The 24,119-nt window shown below is 36.7% G+C and overlaps 1 protein-coding gene across 1 annotated transcript; it reads right to left on the minus strand.

The window, feature by feature from the left end:
* Nucleotides 1-2,008: 2,008 nt before the first annotated feature.
* LOC115929580 (calcium-binding protein SPEC 1A-like) lies at nucleotides 2,009-16,065 on the minus strand. The gene is made up of 6 exons (XM_030999048.1): nucleotides 15,824-16,065; nucleotides 6,776-6,812; nucleotides 5,965-6,109; nucleotides 5,140-5,260; nucleotides 4,275-4,390; nucleotides 2,009-3,006 (listed from the first exon to the last, which is right to left on the minus strand). The coding sequence occupies exons 3-6, from the start codon at nucleotides 5,981-5,983 to the stop codon at nucleotides 2,957-2,959; spliced, it is 306 nt and encodes a 101-aa protein (XP_030854908.1). The 5' UTR covers nucleotides 5,984-6,109; nucleotides 6,776-6,812; nucleotides 15,824-16,065; the 3' UTR covers nucleotides 2,009-2,956.
* Between the last annotated feature and the right edge of the window lie 8,054 nt (nucleotides 16,066-24,119).

A 24,119-nucleotide genomic window follows, 5' to 3' on the forward strand; every position in this document is an offset into this window, starting at 1 on the left:
AATAGCGACCCCCTACTCCTATTATGAATAGCGACCCTCTACTCGTATTATGAATAGCGACCCCCTTCTCCTATTATGAATAGCGAACCTCATTTCGTATTATGAATAGCGACCCTCTACTCCTATTATGAATAGCGACCCTCTTCTCCTATTATGAATAGCAACCCTCATTTCGTATTATGAATAGCGACCCTCTTTCTGTGTTATGAATACCGACCCTTTTGTAATATTATGAATAGGGACCCTTATGAATAACGAACTCGATTTCGTATTATGAATAGCGACCCTCTTCTAATATTATGAATACCGACCCTCTTCTTTGATTATGAATAGCGGTCCTTATGAATAATTACCCTTTTCTCCAATTGTGAAAAGCGGACCTTATGAATAGCGGTCCTTATGAATAGTTGACCTTATGAATAGCGGACCTTATGAATAGCGACATTGAACCCACTTTTGTTACCCAAATAAGCTGCATCAAATCCAAGATATTATTCACGATTAAAAAAAACATGCTTTATCTTTAGGACATCTATAAATGAACTCTGTTTACTTTATAAATACGTAAACATAATATGTGCCTTTTACTGTAATTCTGTTTCGACTATTATTGAACTGGAAAAACACATCGGACTTAAAGTACGTCTCATGGGCGCGGACATTTTGGAATCAATGCCACACGTGTACATTAAATGAGTTCAGTACAGTTCTTTAGAGTCCAACTTGAATCTGTCTTATTTTCCGTTTTATGAGTTCATATGCCAGTTTCTATTAATCTGAACACTCTATTCTGTGGAGGGACAAAACTTCGTCGGGAATACAGGTACGGTAACTGACGGGTTAACTGGTAAACTAGACTTGACTAGAATTATGACGGCTTATTGCTATGACCCCAGAACAACATGGCAACAGTGAAAAACTTGACCTATGGTAGCTTTAAAGTCCAAAAAAGAGAATATTTAAATTAAGTAAAAGATCTTTGCTCCGGGAAACAATAATATGCTTTAAAAATGAGGACAACTAGGCAATTACAGCGTTACAGTTGCATCGCACTGCGGATCATAATATTTTATTAATTCCACCCCATGCACCTCTTCCGAATTCTTCTCACTATCTACCTTCTCTCTCCCTCTCTGTGCTCTTCCATTCAAATCCCTCTATCCGTCTCTCTGACTCTCTCTTCTCTCCCCATAATCACATTATCATCATCACTATCACAATCACCTCATCGTCATCGTTTTCTTATTGTTACAGTTATTGCGATCACCATAATTGTCACCATCATCTTTATCATCATCATCTTCATCATCTTCACCAACATCATTATCATCATCAACTTCACCATCATCATCATATTCACCCTCATCATCATCCATATCATCATCAACTTTATACCATCATCATCATCACCACCATTATCATCTTCACCGCCACCATAATCATCATCATCATCACCTTCACCATCTTCATCATCATCACCACCATTATCATCACCACCACCATTATCATTTTCACCACCATCATCATCATCATTATCATCACCTTCACGTTTTTCATCATCATCGTTATCATCATCACATTCACCATCATCATCACCTTCACCATCTTCATCATCATCATCATCATCATCATCATCACCCCAACATTATCATTTTCACCACCATCATCATCATCATTATCATCACTTCAACATCTTCATTATCATCACCACCATTATCATCTTCACCACCATCATCACCTTCACCATCTTCATCATCATCATTATCATCATCAACTTTACTATCATCATCATATTCACCACCATCATCATCAATATTATCATCACCTTCACCTTCTTCATCATCATCATCATCACCACCACCATTATCATTTTCACCACCATCATCATCATCATTATCTTCACCATCATCATCATCATCATCATCTTCACCATCATCATCATAATCATCATCAACATCATCTTCACTATGACCATTGCTGCAATAAACATCATAAAAGGCTACAAGTATTTGTTCCTTAGAATTCTTCCAATTTAATCGATGAAATTGATTGCACCCCCATCATGCCTATTTAACCGAGATCAACATAATATTATTATATATTATCCGTATAAACAAACGTAATACATACACATGAACATAACAAATAATAATAATTACTTAAAATAAGACGGATGAATAGCTCTCTTTAGGGCCATTAATTATTAATGGCTCTGATTTTCCTAAAGGTCTAGATGGAGAGGTTGTTTTGTCATAATGACTGATCTTATTAATTTAATCTTTGAATGTATACTCGCAAGTGTTGTTTAAAATTTCTTTTTGTTTCATGTGCTTTACTGTAAAACGAATGTTAATCAGCCTTCGTGCTGCCATTTTCAGTATGCTCAATAAACCATTCAATTTAATTCAATGAGTCAAGTGAATGACCCACGACACCTTCACATGAATGCCATTAAAGTAATGTAAGATAAGTGCTTTTACCGCCTATCAAGAATTAAGAAAGTTACAATATTTCTCTTCTCCCTTGTATACCATGGCACTTTTTGGACATTGATATTCTTTGGTGTTAGTCGACCTACTTCTTACCACAGTCACGATGACTATAATAAAAAACTAATAAACAAAATCATGATGTCAAAGGTATCATAATAATGCGGTACCAATAGTTGGCTTTCAGATGAGGAAAAACGCAACATTTATTCCTGGAAGGAGTACACAAACATTTTTAAGAGCACCCACGGTATTATGAAAAATGTAAAGAAATAAAGTGAAGTGGAATTCGAGCCACTCTTTGAAAAAAGAGAAATGAAACAAATCAAAAAGTGACGGCTCAAAAAAAAATCACCGGAACATAATGAAATCAAGAGAAGAAAAATGATGCGAGACGATTATATCGCCCTCTCCCACATATTCCTCAATAAGAATAAAAGGGACAAGTTGTCGATGTTGAAGTAGAATCATTCATCATCTCCACTGAAAAAAGAAGCCTTTATCGCACGCTTGAATTCTGACAATTTAAAAAGGAGAAAAAATATGCAGTGAATGAAAAAAAATAAGGCAATCTTCAAACATTGTCTCGCCTGCGTCTCACCGTGCGAATAATAACTCAATACACATATGAAAAGTATATAATTTCGAGCTTTCAGAGGTTCAGATTGTAAATTTTGATTCTAGCATGTTAATGTTGCATAGATTTTATCCCTGGAAAATGAGAGAACACCACTTAAGAATGCTGCTAATACTATCTTAAAACCTAGTGTATTAAAAAAAGACACAGACTAGACAATATTCAACTGCGCACGACTGAGAATTATGCCTCTGCCTCTGATTGAATATCCCTCAAATGTTGACCTGGCGATCCGAAATCAATTTGAGATTGTGCGTTGTTCATAAGGTCTACTTAGGTACATATAAAGTTTGATAAAATTGTAGTGGATCATCGTTGAGGTATTGCCGTAAGATGGTAGTGAACCTCCGACCTCATCATCAAAGTTTTATTCAATTATTGCGTGTACAGTGCTTTCATGGAAAATTGATTGACCTTTTGACCATTTGACCTCGGTCTGATTTGACCCATTTTCAAACTTGATCTGCCCCCTTCAAGAGATGTACCTGGGGTTTGAATTTGGTGATCCTACCAGGCACGTAGCCACGAGGGGGGGGGGGGGCACGTGCCCCCAATTTGTTTTCTTCCAAGATCGGTTGAACTTATTTAGACCCATTTTTTTTTACCTCGATCGATTACATGTATGTGCCCCCCCCCCCCCAAACATCAAACTCTGGCTACGTGCCTGATCCTACCTCGAAGCTATACAAATTTATTGCGAATATAGCATGATTGTAGACGACAACAACACGAATGACGCCAGATATAGTGACGCCTATTATGTCTCGCTCCGCTACGCAGGTGAGACAAAAATTACGTCGAATGAGAACTGCTTTTAATAGTTTGATGATTACAGGTGAAGTCGAGTACTGGTCATACGATTCAACGGTGACAAAAAAATATTTGGGACCAATATTATGGAAGGTTCATTTAGTAGTACGTAAGAATCGGTGTATACTCTCAGCTGACTGTGAGGTTTTGAAACTGGGGGAAAGGGACGAGACAAGAAGACTCCTGAACCCCCTCCCATACTCTTCCTCTGAGCAGCAGCCTTTCAAATTCGTGTTTCATTTTACGAGTAAGATCGGTGCCCATCCCCATATCACTCCAGTTCCCTTCAATGGGTTGATTACACTATGCCACTGACATCATCCATTCAATGCACTCACCTTTTAAGTCGACTTTACCGTCATCATTTAAGTCGGTTTTCTTGATCACTGTCTTGATATCCTCCTCCGTCATCGGTGGATCAACGGTTAACATCGCTTGACGCAGCTCGTCAGGACTGCAAGCAAATAATTAACAAATAACAATTATTTGAGTTCACTTTCTCCAAATTTGGTCATTCCATTGAAGTCATTGACTAAATTATCATCAAATATTATTTCGAATGTAATGAATATTGATCCAGCATAGAGGTGCTAAATCTGATCTCGACCATACCATATAGAAAATAAAATTAAGATGGTTGATCTACTCTTGTACAAGCATAACAAGCACAATAATCATCCCCATCCGTCCGGGCAATCACGACCTGGCAAAGACAACAAACACAAACATTTTCGGACAGCTAACTCGTTATACAAATTAACTAGTCCCCGGATAATTGTCATCTCTAAAACAAATATTCTGTTTGCACTATCCTAATGAGGTATATTCTACCAGGTGGTAGATCGTAGTTTTCCTTGGAACTGTTATTGCCTGGTTGATAGTTTTAGAGAAAGAGAGGGGCAGGGGCGGGGGGGGGGGGGGGAGGGAGATGGAGGGAGGGAGCAGGAGGGGTATGTTCAGGGATTGGCTATCCTAACACAGTTTAATATTTGCCTTTAGGAAGAAATTCATCCCATAATCGTCCCCATTAAAATAATGTTCTCCAACAGCGGAAAGTTGGACGGACAATCTATTGGATTTTTTTCTTCTTCAAATTTACCTGATAAATTTTAATGCCATCCTCACACAAGACAAAAAAGCACCCCTTTGTATCCCTTTACTCCTTGAGACTATACCATATCACGCTATCGCTGTCTAACTTACCAAAGGAATCCATTGTTATCCTTGTCCAAGTTGCGGAAAGCTTTTACGTATTTTTTCTTTTTCCTTTTCATTTTTTGTGATATCATCGTCACAAACTCATTAAAATCAATAGTTCCGTTACCTAGCAGTATAAAGAAAAAGAGGTTTCTTAGTTCGCACACAAAATTCCTTTTCGAATAGTAATTCATCTTGCATTCTTACGAAGATTAGATCCGATAATTCACTTAAATAAATGCCTAATGAGTTGAGATATCTTAAGGTGAAAAAAGTAAACGCTTTTATGTAAACTTTGTTGAAATGAAGAGAGAGCAATTTCTGAGCTCTTTTCGTTAAAAAAGATCAGTATGATTTGAGTGATACTGAATTGTGTATAGTACGAACAATTATGACCAATAAAAGTTTTGAAACAAAAACATAAGAGTTTACTTTGAAAGTTGTGCATAATATTAAGTTCTTTAATTAAAGCCTTCTCCAGAATGTACGTTAGGCTACAAAAATTTAGAAACGTTAGAACATGCACAATGGCAATATCGCTTTGTTTAGCAGGCACGTAGCCAGAGTTTGATTTTTTTTGGGGGGGCACATACATGACTTGTAATCGATCGAGGTAAAAACAAGGGGTCTAAAAAAGTTCAACTTTTTAAAATCACATAATTCATTGTTAACATGTTAAACTTCTTACGGATTTAACAAACCATGTTAAACAAAATATGTTTTGTGCTTCAGGTCATAGATTATTAAACTTCAATTTGCATCTTGTGATCAGTTTCATGATTTTCATCATCTCTTTCGTTGTCATTTTTAAAGTCTCCACCATGAACTCACGATTAAGTATCAGCATCATTGATGGTGTCTGCAAGCTCTTCCTGAGTAAGGTCCTGACCCACTGCTTTCATCGCAACATCCAACTCCTTAGTAGTAATGGTGCCATCGTTATTCTTGTCATAGACTGCAAAACGTTTCCTGAATACTACAAAGAGATATTACGAAAGTATTTTTAAAAAGTGCAGATATGGTGTCAGTAAGACAGGGGAGGAAAATGAGCAATATTGCTAATAAAAGCAAAGTCGTTCCTCTTGAAAGCAAATTACTTCTACATGACTAAAAATTATTGGATTGATTAAGAATTTTTTTTCATCATTAGGCGTTATTTCCCTTCATTTCTTCAATATTGCAATCTTCAAATTGCAAGCAGGCGTGATGGCTCAGTGGTATAGCATTGGTCATGAAGCTGGGAGGTCCCGTGATCGAAACCAAGTATATGCGCTAGTGCGTTTTTGGTAAGTCATTAATCCTCATTATCAGGTCCCTCGGAGAGGATTAAAAGCCGTCGGTAATCTGGTTGATTACTTACAAGCACACGCATGCTTTCGTAGCAGTCAGGTAAAACAAACTAACTAACCAACCAACCAACCAACCAATATCCTCTAATGTTAACGATAAATTTCTTTATCCGAGAAGACCAGCTGTTATTTTCACATCTTTAATGATCTTATTTTCTTGTGATGCTCTTTGAGAGCTTACACATTACTGTATACAACTTTCATGTTTAACATGGTTTTATAATAACCTCTTGTTATGTAATTTTGGTCTCCCACTTAAAAAATTAAAACATTCGGACTCTTGCTTTTCGTACCTTCTATTCGTTTCTCGGTAAACAATAATTTGGCTGCCTGTAATGAAAAAAAGAGATAAATGAGATTAAAAGAACATTTTTATTGATGAATTACATTGTGAAATGCAGTATTTTGCTTTATTGACTTAGTATACACCAACAAAAAAAGAGCAGAACAAAAGGGTCACCCACAATGGAAAACCTCGCAGCGAAATATACCAATTTTATACATGGTTGGCCCTCATACCCCTTCGTTGTGATTAGATTAGACAAATTTGGGTGTAATAGTCTGAATATTTAATTGCGAGCGAGCGAAGCAAAAACATTATAAAAAGTAAAAAACAATCCTAATCATGAAAGACTGAAAAGATCTTTGATTAGAAACAAAATGTATTAACATAAAATGCGAGCGATCTTTGGGTGAAATTAAAGAAGTGTTGCTCTTAGTCGCTTTCCTCCTCATAACTGCAGATTATTGTTAGCATCTTTTGTATTTAATGATTTGCCATTAAATCGTTTTTTTACTGTTGTATCTATTGAATATATCTACATGTCTTGTTACCTTGTATATGCCTTACTTTGTAAATTCTTTTCATATGCAGTTAATTGTGGAAATAAAACCTATATAAAATATATAAAAAGTAAATAAAATTAGGAGCACATTTATTAGTGAAAGGAAAAGGGGGCACATATCAAAAGTTAAAAGGACACTTATCAGAAAAGAAAATGAGCACATGTCAAGGTAAAAATCAGAATTATTAAAGGGAAAATGGGTCCTAATCGCAACTGATACGGGGCACTCACCAGAAATTTAAAAAGGCATGTATTACAAAGGAAAAGGGTCAATAATCAGAAGGAAAATGGCACTAATGAGAAAGGATGGGTGCACTTGTCAGAGATAAAAAAAAAGGGGGAAAAGGAGCACCTCTCAAATTTTAATGAGGGCATTCACCGGAGATGAAAAGAGGCGCTTTAAACTGTCAAAACAAAAGGTACACCTCTAAAGATTTGAAAAGAAGAGGTAAAGGGGCACTTATCAGAGGTGGTTAGGTGCATTTCTTGTACCTGAAGAGGGGCACTCACCTGAGATGATTAAAGGCACTTGTGAGAATGGAAACGGGCACTTATTACAAAGGAAAATGGGCTCTTGTCGAAAGAAAAGGGGCACCTGTGAGATTTTAATAGAGGCATTTATCAGACATGTGAGAAGGGGCATTGATGAGAAAGGGAAGTGGCTCTTATTACAAAAAGAAAAAGATCATTTATCAGAAGTAAAAAGGGCAATTAACACAAACGAAAAGGACACTTATTGAAGTAAAATGTGCACCACTCAGATTTGAATAGGGGGAATATGAGGGGGCACTTATCAGAGGTGGTAAAATGTGGAACTGGCACCTTTTAGGAATAAAAAAGGGCACATATCTGAAGTAAAAGGTGACACCTTCCTATATAAAAAGGGGCACCTGAGGGATACCTGAAAAAGCGGCGCTATGACCCCCCCCCCCCCCCCCACGACTCCACTCCCTCTGGGCTAAATTTATAGCCTAAAAGTGTTTTCCTTCCAATTAAAAACATGTATTGATTAGGGTCTCGAACTATCTAGACTTGCTCGTTCTCTCTCTCTCTCTCTCTCTCTCTTCTCTTCTCTTCCTCCCTTAGATTGTCCAAAGCCAAAGAAAGGTGTGTAGTCTTTAAATTATAATTCCAGATTTAAGTCAACAAATATTTATCAAAAATTAAGTCGTTAAGCTTAGAAAGTATGTTAAACCCATCTTTTTTGAGCATGCGGACCAAGATCCGTGGCTCAATCGTCGCTAGAATTCTCAGGGATCCGGGCCTTTTGAACTAAGGCTTTTGCAATAATTCCTCGAGCACCCCCCCCCCCCCTCTTGTTTTGAAAAAAGCATGTTAAAGAGAAATAGAAATAAAAAGAGAACGAAAGAAAGAACGAAAGAACGAAAGAACGAACAAAGAACGAAAGAACAAAGACGTTGAATCTGTAATGGTTAAATTGTAAAAAATCATATTTAATGGCGATCGTGGGGACGGAAAAATTGAAGTAGAACGCATATCAAAGGAATGGGAGGTACAGGCCGTATGTTAAAGTGACTGGGTAACATTGTTGAACGTTGATGAAAAAAATTGCTTAATTTTTGTATAAAATGTTACTTACTATATTCCTTCTACTATACTAACCCTCTGACATGCAAAAAATCCTGAACAAATTCTCAAACCGCAAAGATATCTATGGTTTTCTTTGAAGGCGTCGATGTGAGGCACCCTCTAACAGTGATTAACAGTAAATTCTCCCAACCATTTTTGAATTTTCCCAACCGTTTTTCCATGAGAAAAATACATAAAACAGGCTATAAAAATCTGTCAACACTTAACCGTCTGGAATGGAATGTAGAGCCATTTTATTGCTTTGTGAGGATTTACATTCACCTAAAATGTAATTAAATTGTCCTTGTCTTGATGCTGAACAGGCTTTGACAAGTAGCAGAATAGAAGTAGAATAATATAGTTGGGAGAATTAAAGAATCGATCAGATCAGTTTTTCCCAATTTGTACCATGAATAATGATCCGTTTTCACTCAAATTTTCAGATTATCTTTAATTGTACATCTAGCATTGAAGTCACTACCTTAACACCACTATCTCTCATCTGAACAATGTTACCCAGTCCCTTTAAGCAAATCATAGACAATTTTTGGTAAATGCCCATAAAATTGGTCTGGGTGGAGGCCGATAAGCTTTAGTGAAATTACTTGTTATACCGTATAGAATATAAATTAATTTATGTTTCTCAAGACCGTAATTAAATGCCTAAGTCCACTGAGCTTCCGGGGGGCTCCGCCCCCTAGACCCCACACCAATTTACGCTTCGCTCGCTACCCTCTACCCGATCGTAAATACTTTAGCCCCCCCCCCCCCCCCACTTTGGTGTTCCGCGGGGCCTGTGAATATTATATACGCATAAAAAACACTGATCTTTATGATGTCTTTAACGAGATATAGCTTCTTCTCTCCTTGCAAACGAGAAAGAAAACAAGGTCATTAAAAGGGATTAAGCGACAAACACTGATTTTGTTCAAATTGATGCAAATATTTGTTTGAATAAGCACAGCTATTCACCAAAATCTTCTTTGTAAAAACCACTTTTACAAATCTCAGCCATGCTTACTGAGTTGAGACGTTCCATTCAATTTATAATACTCATTAAAGAATACACTTATCCTAATCTGAAAGTGATCTCACAGCGCAGTGGCAGAATTGCATGGCTGAGATTTGTTAAAGTCGTTTTTTACAAAGAAGATTCTGGTGAAAAGCATTGCTTATTCAAAAAAATCTTTGCATCAATTTGAATCAACAAGATTATTTGTCGCATGATCCTTTCATTAAATAACCTTGTTTTCTTTTTCGTTTGCAGGGGGAGAAGAAGCTATGTGACGTTAAGAAATCATAAAGATCAGATGTATTGTGCGTATATACATAATGAACAGGCGCGTACGCAGGATTTTTTCAAAGGGGGGAGGGGGGTTAACATTTTTAAATCGGGTCGAAAATTTCGCAACGACTCAACCAGCCGCTGAATAAGGGGGGGGGGTTCGAAATTTGAAAATTAGACATTTCGCTCCGTTGGGAGAGGGGGGGGGGTAAGGTCAACTTTTTTAGGTCAGCCATTTGTATTAAAAAAATTAAGATAAAAAAAAGAAAGAAAAGAAAATCACCAAAGGGGGGGGGGGGTTCCTCCAAGATACACACATGAAAAATACCAAGGGGGGGTTCAACCCCCTAACCCCCACCCCCTGCGTACGCGCCTGCATATGAATACAGAACAAAATGTTGATTATTAGAATGTCATTTAGGAATACCTCTATAAAAAAAAAATAATAATAATTTGCCGATACCACATTGTATTTAGCCCGTATCAGTATTGGTATGAGCCAATATAAAGTTATTATTCTTTATTCAGTTCAGTATAATGCTTTTCCTCAACAATAGTTTCGCTTTTTTTTGTTTGTTAGGGTTTCACATTAATGTACATTACACAAACCCACCGGATGGATTGGAAAGGAAAATTCAAGATAAATCATACACGATGATGGAGAAAACAACTTTTTTAGTGAAATCCCCAGACTTGTAAGTAAAGTATATTATTTTGAAAAAAACGTGAATTAAATCATGGAGTAATTGTAAGTACACTCAACCCTACAATAGTATTTCTAATTTGATTTGTGCTAGTCTGTTTCACTAGTGTATGCAGCAATGATTATTGCCCAGGGTACCAGTGTTTCGAGAGAGAAATATGCCAAAATGGAGTTTAAACAGGTGTATTAATACCTCCAAATCATCTAAGAACTGTAGACGACAGCAACATTTCAGAAGGTAAACAAATTTAAATCATGATTATTTAAACAACTTATCATTTTTAGAAATTGGGATAGATCCGGCGAAATTGAAGATTTTTCTGGAATTCAGGTACCTATACCTCTCTTCTGGTCGACTTGCTTTCAAGGAGTGGCAAGGGTGGAGTGCTGATAAATAATCAGAAGGAAAATGGCACTAATGAGAAAGGATGGGTGCACTTGTCAGAGATAAAAAAAAAGGGGAAAAGGAGCACCTCTCAAATTTTAATGAGGGCATTCACCGGAGATGAAAAGAGGCGCTTTAAACTGTCAAAACAAAAGGTACACCTCTAAAGATTTGAAAAGAAGAGGTAAAGGGGCACTTATCAGAGGTGGTTAGGTGCATTTCTTGTACCTGAAGAGGGGCACTCACCTGAGATGATTAAAGGCACTTGTGAGAATGGAAACGGGCACTTATTACAAAGGAAAATGGGCTCTTGTCGAAAGAAAAGGGGCACCTGTGAGATTTTAATAGAGGCATTTATCAGACATGTGAGAAGGGGCATTGATGAGAAAGGGAAGTGGCTCTTATTACAAAAGAAAAAGATCATTTATCAGAAGTAAAAAGGGCAATTAACACAAACGAAAAGGACACTTATTGAAGTAAAATGTGCACCACTCAGATTTGAATAGGGGGAATATGAGGGGGCACTTATCAGAGGTGGTAAAATGTGGAACTGGCACCTTTTAGGAATAAAAAAGGGCACATATCTGAAGTAAAAGGTGACACCTTCCTATATAAAAAGGGGCACCTGAGGGATACCTGAAAAAGCGGCGCTATGACCCCCCCCCCCCCCACGACTCCACTCCCTCTGGGCTAAATTTATAGCCTAAAAGTGTTTTCCTTCCAATTAAAAACATGTATTGATTAGGGTCTCGAACTATCTAGACTTGCTCGTTCTCTCTCTCTCTCTCTCTCTCTTCTCTTCTCTTCCTCCCTTAGATTGTCCAAAGCCAAAGAAAGGTGTGTAGTCTTTAAATTATAATTCCAGATTTAAGTCAACAAATATTTATCAAAAATTAAGTCGTTAAGCTTAGAAAGTATGTTAAACCCATCTTTTTTGAGCATGCGGACCAAGACCCGTGGCTCAATCGTCGCTAGAATTCTCAGGGATCCGGGCCTTTTGAACTAAGGCTTTTGCAATAATTCCTCGAGCACCCCCCCCCCCCCTCTTGTTTTGAAAAAAGCATGTTAAAGAGAAATAAAAATAAAAAGAGAACGAAAGAAAGAACGAAAGAACGAAAGAACGAACAAAGAACGAAAGAACAAAGACGTTGAATCTGTAATGGTTAAATTGTAAAAAATCATACTTAATGGCGATCGTGGGGACGGAAAAATTGAAGTAGAACGCATATCAAAGGAATGGGAGGCAAATCATAGACAATTTTTGGTAAATGCCCATAAAATTGGTCTGGGTGGAGGCCGATAAGCTTTAGTGAAATTACTTGTTATACCGTATAGAATATAAATTAATTTATGTTTCTCAAGACCGTAATTAAATGCCTAAGTCCACTGAGCTTCCGGGGGGCTCCGCCCCTAGACCCCACACCAATTTACGCTTCGCTCGCTACCCTCTACCCGATCGTAAATACTTTAGCCCCCCCCCCCCCCCCTCCCCACTTTGGTGTTCCGCGGGGCCTGTGAATATTGTATACGCATAAAAAACACTGATCTTTATGATGTCTTTAACGAGATATAGCTTCTTCTCTCCTTGCAAACGAGAAAGAAAACAAGGTCATTAAAAGGGATTAAGCGACAAACACTGATTTTGTTCAAATTGATGCAAATATTTGTTTGAATAAGCACAGCTATTCACCAAAATCTTCTTTGTAAAAACCACTTTTACAAATCTCAGCCATGCTTACTGAGTTGAGACGTTCCATTCAATTTATAATACTCATTAAAGAATACACTTATCCTAATCTGAAAGTGATCTCACAGCGCAGTGGCAGAATTGCATGGCTGAGATTTGTTAAAGTCGTTTTTTACAAAGAAGATTCTGGTGAAAAGCATTGCTTATTCAAAAAAATCTTTGCATCAATTTGAATCAACAAGATTATTTGTCGCATGATCCTTTCATTAAATAACCTTGTTTTCTTTTTCGTTTGCAGGGGGAGAAGAAGCTATGTGACGTTAAGAAATCATAAAGATCAGATGTATTGTGCGTATATACATAATGAACAGGCGCGTACGCAGGATTTTTTCAAAGGGGGGAGGGGGGTTAACATTTTTAAATCGGGTCGAAAATTTCGCAACGACTCAACCAGCCGCTGAATAAGGGGGGGGGGTTCGAAATTTGAAAATTAGACATTTCGCTCCGTTGGGAGAGGGGGGGGGGTAAGGTCAACTTTTTTAGGTCAGCCATTTGTATAAAAAAAAATTAAGATAAAAAAAAGAAAGAAAAGAAAATCACCAAAGGGGGGGGGGGGTTCCTCCAAGATACACACATGAAAAATACCAAGGGGGGGTTCAACCCCCTAACCCCCACCCCCTGCGTACACGCCTGCATATGAATACAGAACAAAATGTTGATTATTAGAATGTCATTTAGGAATACCTCTATAAAAAAAAATAATAATAATTTGCCGATACCACATTGTATTTAGCCCGTATCAGTATTGGTATGAGCCAATATAAAGTTATTATTCTTTATTCAGTTCAGTATAATGCTTTTCCTCAACAATAGTTTCGCTTTTTTTTGTTTGTTAGGGTTTCACATTAATGTACATTACACAAACCCACCGGATGGATTGGAAAGGAAAATTCAAGATAAATCATACACGATGATGGAGAAAACAACTTTTTTAGTGAAATCCCCAGACTTGTAAGTAAAGTATATTATTTTGAAAAAAACGTGAATTAAATCATGGAGCAATTGTAAGTACACTCAACCCTACAATAGTATTTCTAATTTGATTTGTGCTAGTCTGTTTCACTAGTGTATGCAGCAATGATTATTGCCCAGGGTACCAGTGTTTCGAGAGAGAAATATGCCAAAATGGAGTTTAAACAGGTGTATTAATACCTCCAAATCATCTAAGAATTGAAAATTTGCCGGATCGACCTTTCGTTCCGTTGGGGGGGGGGGGGGGTAAGGTCACCTTTTATTATGCCACCGATTAGCTTCTTTTTTTTTTTAAACCAAAAACAAACAAGGGGGGGTCCTCCAAAATGCACATAGGCCTATAAGAAACCCAAAGGGGGGGTTAACCCCCACCCCCCCCCCCTCCCTGCGTACGCGTCTGGGTACAGGTGTACCCTCTATACGTAGTTGTGGATAGTGTTTGTATAATTCAGAAGTAATTGCATTTTCGTTTTCTATGCCGAATGGGATGGGTTGCTCAATCTGAGGGCTCTTTTGTGTTCATTAAGAGTTCTGCCAGTTTCACCAACATATGAATTGTTACAATCTGTGCACGTAATCTTGTACACAATACCTGTCTTTTCCCCTCTTGGGATTTTGTCTTTTGGGTGGACAATTATGGATTAAGAGGATTAAGCCAACACTTAGCAGGGACTCTGTGCACCTAATGTCACCGAAAAGACAATAAAATATAACCTGTGATCAATATAGACTATAGAGACAGATTGCTGTTGCGCATTGCGACATTATAGACGCCAATCGGTGAATGAAACTTATTTTCTGAATAGATAGAGCTATTAATCAAAGTTTGGTGAAGCTTAAAGCCAATCTCGAAAATCTTCTCTCAAAAGATTGAAGAAAGAAAGTAAAATTTCTCTGGATCTCAAGTACCGATAGTCCGATACCTCTCTTCTGGTCGACTGGCTTTCAAGGAGTGGCAAGGGTGGAGTGCTGACAAAAGAGTACTATACAGCGAAGAGTGATGACTCCTGAAATAAAGCACGTGACCACATGATAGGAATGTTGTTGTTGTTATTTTAGTTTTAAACGACGAGTATTAGTCCGTAGTTAATTTTTAAGCCAAAGAAAGAAATCCAGGTTATAGTATTTATCAAGACGTTTCCTTATTATTTCTTCTCTCTTTTGCTCGTTTAGTTTTAAGTAAAAAGCATAATCGTGATATATTATAGTATTAATGACTGCTTTGAGAGAAATAGTTGTTTTTATACGCTCAAGGGAAGGTTAGAATTGTGCTATTGCCCGAGGCGTGCCGAGGGCAATAGCCCAATTGTAACCTTCCCGAGAGCGTATAGAAACAACTATTTCTCGAATATTAAAGCAGTCATTAAAACTTTTATATGCCGAAAAAATTATGACACCACCTTGGCCTTTCTCTAGTTTATCTGCACGGTTCTTTTGTATGAGTGTTTCTTTGAGAGTAGACTATATCTAGATTCAAGTCTAAGCAAGATATTTTTACAATTTTAGGGGTGGGCCGGCCCTGTGGGGAATATGGAGAAAAACCTGCGCTTTCATATGACACCTCACTTATTGAGTATCACCTTCAGGATCACGAGCAATATTAGTTTGAATCTCTGGTAATTAAAACATCGACCAATCTAGCATGATCGAGTGCGCAATGGCCAATGGAAATGCATAGGGATGTGTGTAATCTCTACGGGAAGGATCTGCATGCATCTGTCCGTGACGTAAAAATCATAACAATCACCAGCATCTGGTTGTCGCGTACTAGAATTTAGGCCTACTGAAAAAAAATTATGGAAGATTTCACGTACCCTTTTTGGTGTTCTTGCTGTCAGCATGTCTCGCATATGATCCTCATCTAGAAGTTGAAATCTTCGGAGTTTCTACAGCCATTTTTGCCTTGTTTGAATCGAGATATATTGCCGTACTAAAAATGCCGACCAATTCTTCGCACACGTACGGTATCCGCGATCGCTCAAACAATTTTTTAACATGTAAACCTATGGGTAACCATTTAGAACTTATTATATTATTTAGAACTATTTTCCGGTAACCATGGTAACTGGGATTTTAGAACTATTTGTTTGAACTATTACATGGGTTTGGAATTTTACCGGGAATTTTACAGGAATAGTTAAAGTTTATGAATGCAATTTCGACCAATCAGATGGCTGGATTTCTTAAGTGAGGTATATAATCCATTCTAGTAATATTTGTCCTAGGACCAGTACCATTGCTAAGGAGAAAGAAGACTGACACAAATTGTGGAAAGTGCAAATATAGTTCACCCCGTAATCATGGTAATGTTGTAGGCGTTAACTTGATGAATTAGATGTAAAATAGTTACCCGCATTTTTATGTTAAAAACATTTTCAATTCAATTCAATTTTATTTCGCAATATAAAAATCAAAATATACAAAGTAACGGTAAATTATAACTATGTTTACAAAGGTTATATGCGGAGCTTTCCATGAAGGTTGCAAAAAACCTGTGAAGTTGGATCGCCCATTAAAGAATGAAAAACAATACTAAAAGAAATATAAAATATTATAATAAGCACACATCAATAAATTAAGTATAAATTAATAAGACAAGATAAAGTAAAATAGAAAGAAGAAACAAAATATTTAAAGGGGGAAAACAAAACAAAACAAAACAAAACAACAATGGATGATGGTTCAGATATAAAAATTAAAAAAATCAACAACTGCTGATTAATAAATATTTAGTAGTAAGATTTTATATTGTTTTCTAAAGGAAGATATTCTTAAACATTTATTTTGAACGTTGAATAGTGAGTCTAATTCAGTTTGTGTTGCATTGGTAGCCCATACAATATTTCAAATAAGGGAAAATAATGGAATGATATAAAGTTATCAAAATTAATGTTCGGGTAACAAACTATATTTTAGCTTATTTATCAAGCCAGAGAACAGAGAGAACAGGGGGAAAGGAGAAGAGAATTTAGGGAGAGAGGGGGGGGGGGGTGGCCGGGGAAAGGCGGAGAGTGAATTGGTCGGAACACATAAAGCGATTTAATTAAGTTCCCTGTGATCAATATCATAGAATGGAGACAGATCACTGTTGCGCATTGCGACATATCATTACGCCACCGTGAATGAAACTGATTTTCTGAATGGATAGATCTTTTAATCAAAGTTTGGTGAAGCATAAATCCAATTTAGAAAATCTTCTTTCAAAAGATTGAAGATGGAAAGTAACATTTCTCTGGATCTCAAGTACCGATACCTCTCTTCTGGTCGACTAGCTTTCAAGGAGTGGCAAGGGTGGAGTGCTGACAAAGAGTACTATTCAGCGAAGAGTGATAACTCTCGAAATAAAGCACGTGACTTTTGCTGGGACTGTTGTTATTTTAGTTTTAACGACGAGTATTAGTCATCGAATTGAGTGTGTTGGTACGAGTCCGCAGTGAATTATCACGCTGAAGAAAAAAATCAAGGCTATAGTATTCAATACTATCAAGGCGTTTCCTTATTATTTCTTCTTTCTTTTGCTCGTTTAGTTTTAGGCTATTAAAAAAAGTACATGTATAGCGTCCCCGTCCGCTTCCTTTTTGGGGGCCGCCTTCTATTTATTTATGTTTTAATGATTTGTTTTCTTCCAATGAATTAAAACAAGACAACTATACTGCTAAAATAATCTATTTCTAATTTACAACAACAAAAAACTCTGGCGGCCATCTTGAAAAATAGCCCGACTATAAGGAAACATGTACCGAGCGGCCATTTTGAAAGAATAAAAGGGCCTCCTCCGTAATTCCTTTTTTTTCTTCAAAAAGGCAGGACGCTAAACATGTTTTTTTTTATTTGGCCTTAGTAAAAAGCATAATGGTAATATATTCTATTCTAGTAATATTTGTCCTAGGACCAGTACCAGTGCCAAGGAGAAAGATGTCAACAAAATGTTTGTGGAAAGTGCAAATATAGTTCGCCCGCAATCATGGTAATGTTGTAGGCGTTAACTTGATGAATTAGATGTAAAATAGTTACCTGCATTTTTATGTTAAAAACATTTTTGAGAGAACAATGAGAAAAGGAGGAGGGAATTTAGGAAGAGAGATCGGGGGGGGTGGGGGGAGAGGTGGCCGGGGAAAGGCGGAGAGTGATTTGGTCGGAACACAAAAAGCGAATTAATTAAGTTCCCTGTGATCAATATCATAGACTGGAGACAGATCACTGTTACGCATTGCGACATATCATTACGCCACTGGTGAATGAAACTGATTTTCTGAATGGATAGATCTATTAATCAAAGTTTGGTGAAGCATAAAGCCAATCTAGAAAATATTCTCTCTCCGATATCGGTTCATCGAATTCAGTAAACACCAATGAACGTAGTAAGTCCATGGTGTAACTGCACATGCGTTGTGATCTCTCGTGATACTAATAATGATTCCAACCATGTTCACTGTTTCACCCTAATCTGGGACAAATTTTTACATTCATTTTAAAAACAATGTTGCTCGGTGAAGCGTGTATGGATTGATGCCATCAATGTATAGTTACATTTTGAAAGCATTTTACTTTTACTTTATGAAAAGCATGGAATCATATTTTAGACAGCTCATAATTATAGTCTATAAAGAAATGGGATAACTGTTCAGCAAAGAAACTATTCACTGGTATTTCCTTTATACCTATTAGTTTGATCATAAAAAAGAATAGCACTGTTTTTTATGTTTATAAATGCTTATAGTTGTCATTAAAACCCAATAATTCAAATCAAATAAAATCAATTAAATAAAAATCAATTCCCTTTTATGACTTATCTATAAGGAAAAACCTGTATCAACAAGTGTAATCATATTGTAATACATATTCATATAACTTATACATTTATGCATCTCTCTCTCTCTCTCTTTCATCACATTGAGTCAGTGTCACTACCAACACCACCATCACCATCTTCACCACCACAAACACATCATGACTACCACGACCATCAACCACCATTATTCTTTGAAAAGGGGGAACAAAGGCTAAGCAGGGAGGTGTTTAACTCTCATATCCATGGGCTAAGTATGTAGCATCTCCATCGCTGTAGGAGGATTATTTCAAAATGTACAAAGTGAGACCTCTTCATGTTTTGAAAATCTGTGGATATTCGGGGTCATTGCAGCCATGATGTGCTAACCGTGAACTGGTCAACTGCCACGACCATCAAGCACCTTTAACAACATCACCACCAGTTCTTATAAAAAAATTGTTCAATTCTATTGTATGACTTCTCTAAAAGGAAAGATCTGTATTAACAAGTGTAATCATCCCATCATCCACAACTACCTCGACCATCAAGCACCTTTACCAACATCACCACCAGTTCTTATAAAAAATGTTCTATTCCATTGTATGACTTCTCTATAAGGAAAGATCTGTATTAACAAGACATCACATGATCCACAACTACCTCGACCATCAAGCACCTTTACCAACATCACCACCAGTTCTTATAAAAAATGTTCTATTCCATTGTATGACTTCTCTATAAGGAAAGATCTGTATTAACAAGTGTAATCATCACATGATCCACAACTACCTCGACCATCAAGCACCGTTACCAACATCGCCACCAGTTCTTATAAAAAATGTTCTATTCCATTGTATGACTTCTCTATAAGGAAAGATCTGTATTAACAAGTGTAATCATCACATGATCCACAACTACCTCGACCATCAAGCACCGTTACCAACATCGCCACCAGTTCTTATAAAAATGTTCTATTCCATTGTATGACTTCTCTATAAGGAAAGATCTGTATTAACAAGTGTAATCATCACATGATCCACAACTACCTCGACCATCAAGCACCATTAACAACATCGCCACCAGTTCTTATAAAAAATGTTCTATTCCATTGTATGACTTCTCTATAAGGAAAGATCTGTATTAACAAGTGTAATCATCACATGATCCACAACTACCTCGACCATCAAGCACCATTAACAACATCACCACCAGTTCTTATAAAAAAATGTTCTATTCCATTGACATTGTATGACTTCTCTATAAGGAAAGACCTGTAATAACAAGTTTAATCATATTGTAATACATATATACCTTATATAAATAATAATAATAATAATAACAACATTTATAATGCGCACAAAGTCATATCCACCCCAAGAGATGCTCAAGGCGCCTAACATGGATTTTTGCATCACTTTCTCTCTCTCTCTCTCTCTCTCTCTCTCTCATCGAATTGCGTCAGTGTCACTACCACCACCACCATCACCATCTTCACCACCACAAACACATCATCCACAACTACCACGACCATCAAGCACCATTACCAACATCACCACCACTACCCCCAACCACCACCAGTATATTCACGGTATACTTGAGATAATTGCGCTCAATCTTGGATAAAAAATTAGTTAACAGTATCTTGCTTAGTAAAGTTTTACAGCTTTCAAAATAATAATAGATCAGTATCATTGTCTGTGATCTCATCATTACAATACATACATTCATACACCGTTACAATATACAGTTCCAAATGTGATAGTTGTATTACTTTGGATAGTTTGCGAAATTTCATATCCTTATATTGATTTCCTTCATGTATTTGGAATTCTGGAATGAAACGTCTTCACAGAGGTCTAAAATAATCTAACAACATGAGTAATCGCATATTCACATACAAGCAATGGATTTGGGCCTATGGACTGGGTCTTAAAGATAAACTTGAGTTCTGGAGAGAAACAAATGAATTCCCACAGATTCAGACGAAACTTACACTGAATGTTCAAGATTACAAATAAATGTTATTTGCAAAACAATTTTGGAAGAAAATGTATACTGGCAGAGTAAAGAGCATAGAAAAATAAGGAAAGCGAGGTAAGTAGCCCCGACACCAGTAGTCACATATACATCTTTCTGTGTACAGTGCTTGTTACTTTACCAAGACTGGGCTAAATTTATTATGATTTTGATGACTCCAGAATATTGCAGTACACACCAATACTTACATGCTATGATCTACTTTTTCTGATCCATTCCACACCCTTTCTTTTATAATGCAATCACATGACCAGAACTGAACCTTATCTTTAGTCACTTTCGAGGATGTTTTAAATCTACAAAGTGAAAATGAGATAGCCTGAGTAGGGTTGGGTGTATTTTTTTGCTATTGTTTGTCCATTCTCACATCACTAGTTTCAAATAAACACCAAATCATTATTGCCTCGCCGGGGCATCACACATTTTATTTTGCGCATTGAAGTTCCGACTACAGCTTGCGAGCATTTATAATCGCTTTCAATAAAAAAAGCAAAATGACTTTATCAATGAATTTGAAGGGTGGACGATGTGATAAAGTCACTTTCTGACTGATTCAAAATGATAATAATGAGGATTATTCAAGAAATGGTGCGGGCACCCACACCATAGGGATGTTAATACACCTAGCTATGGATGCATGGTTTTAGCGCCGGTCTGTACTAGGATCTGACACGAATCATCATAGAATTCAACATGATTAGAAAGTTTACTCATGATAACCAACTTCAGAGTGAAACTGAAACGATGAACTTGTACTTATATAATTTAAGTTTTAAATCAACTCATTTAATTTAACACATTGTCTCGTCTCCACTGCTTTAAAAATTAAGACAACATTACTAAGCTATCACTTTATTACAGTATTGTCGCACTACGGATCATAATTGTTCTCTCTATCTCCGTACTCTCTCCCTCTCTGTGCTTTTCCATTCAAACCCTCCCTCTATCCGTCTCTCTGACTCTCTCTTCTCTCCCCATAATCACATCATCATAATCATCACTATCACAATCATCTTATCGTTTTCTTATTGTTATAGTCATTTCGATCACCATCATCTCCATCATCATCATAATTATCATAATCATCATCATCGTCATCATCTTCACCAACATCATCATAATCATTATCATCACCATCACCTTAACCGTTATCATCATCAGCATCACCATCACCATCATCATCTACACCATCCTCACCATCACCTTAACCGTTATCATCATCATCATCAGCATCACCATCATCATCTACACCATCATCATCATCATCTACACCATCATCATCATCTTCACCATCATCATCATCATCATTATTATCATCATCACCATCATCTTCACTATGACCATTGCTGCAATAAACATCATCACAAGCTACAACCATTAAATTGTCTGTGTGCCCATGCCTTGAGCCATAATGCATGGCTGTCCAGAGGATTTTTTTTATGTTGGGGACCGGGGTAAAATGCAATAAATTATTGAAAATTTATTGCATTTTCTGTGTTTTTTTTTTAATTTATGGAAACTGCCCCCTACCCTAGCCCCCGCTGCGTACAGTCATGGTTCAGTGACAAAGCAATGGCCTCGTAACTGAGGCCCCAGGATCAACACCGTGTCGATGCGCTATATTAGTGCCCCTTTGTGGGACATTATCCTCATAACTGTCATTTATGACTTGAGGGCATAGGTCCCCTACTTGATAAGCATAATAGCATATACATGCTTTAGCAGTCACGCAAAACACACATTGGCAAATTATTATTCAATAAAATCTGAGAATGTATACTATTATCTAGATCTAGTATTTTTAAATTATTTTTATAATAATTCCATAAATTGGGATAAAAAAAATCTATTCCACCGTTATGAGCGACAGTGTATTATCCCCATAGAGAAAGACTAAATATTTGCAAACAAGTATAATCATGATAATGGTTAACTTTATCTGCCGTTGGGCCCCCATGTAAATATTTGTAGTATAGTTATAATAATATCTCACAATGCTTGAATCGCGAACCATGAGGTGGACAGTCATAATCATCATCATCATCATCATCGTCATGAACATCATCATCATCATCATCACCATCATCTTTATCACCATCGTCTCTGTCATTATCATTTCGTCAACGAAGCAAGTAACGTTTGTGATATATATTCTTTAAAATACATGATTCATTCTTTACAGCAATTATTACATGAATTAAGGGTGTCATTTCCAAAAACTACTATAAAACTATGTTTTCAAAGACAACATACAAACTGGACGGTATTACTATCAGAGTATTATTTGGCAGAGTTTTATTTAGTGAACATTGCATGATTATAAATTGCACCGTATATAATTGTTTACCTATACCCATTTTCTCCACTTTACTCTAAGTGATAACGCCACATAATGCTTATGCTAATAATAACCATAACCATATTACACCAACCCATAAACAATTGCATTAGCTCCCCCATTCAATTTCGCGTCCAGTTCAAAGTTCTTCTTTTAACCTTCAAGTCTCTACATGGTCATGCCCCAGATTATCTTTCTGAACTGATTCAATTATACACACCCAATAGGCCCCTTCGTTCTGCCAATCAAACTCTCTTGACCGTTAAAAAAGCAACAACAAAAAATTTGGTGATAGGTCCTTTTCATGCTCTGCTCCGCGTTTGTGGAATTCTCTCCCAGCCTCCATTTGTTGCATCTCTGATATTACTTTGTCTACATCAAAATTAAAAACCTACCTAATGGAAAATGCATATTCAACCTAGTTCTTAAATTGTTACCTATTTCTTAAATTGTTACCTTGTTCTTAAATTGTTACCTTACCTTGTTATCTTATGTTTCATAATTTCACTTCATATTTGTTCTCTTGTCATTACTCTGTTTAGTTTTAATTGTATCAATATTGTAAAGCGCTTTGATATAAATGTCTTATGAAAAGCGCTATATAAGTAAAAGTTATTATTATTATCATTATTATAATGCTAGTAATAATAATAATAATAAAAACGATAATAATAATAACAATAATGATAATAATAACAATATTAATAATAATAATAATATTAATAATAATAATAATAATGATAATAATAACAATAGTTTGGTTGACTAAAGTTAGCAACATCATTATTAATAATGCTGTTCCTGCGGGCCCTGCAATTATCATTACCTCAGCAATTGCCAGGTACCCATTAACACCTGGGTGGAGAGTGGCAAATGTGGATTAATGCCTTGCCCAAGGACGTTAGTGCCGGGCTCTCAACCCTTGGAGTGGTTTGGTTTAGTTTCATTTTCCGTATAAACAAAC

This window comes from Strongylocentrotus purpuratus, unplaced genomic scaffold, assembly GCF_000002235.5.
Source record: "Strongylocentrotus purpuratus isolate Spur 01 unplaced genomic scaffold, Spur_5.0 spur5_scaffold_5, whole genome shotgun sequence".
Classification (NCBI taxonomy): Eukaryota; Metazoa; Echinodermata; class Echinoidea; order Camarodonta; family Strongylocentrotidae; genus Strongylocentrotus; species Strongylocentrotus purpuratus.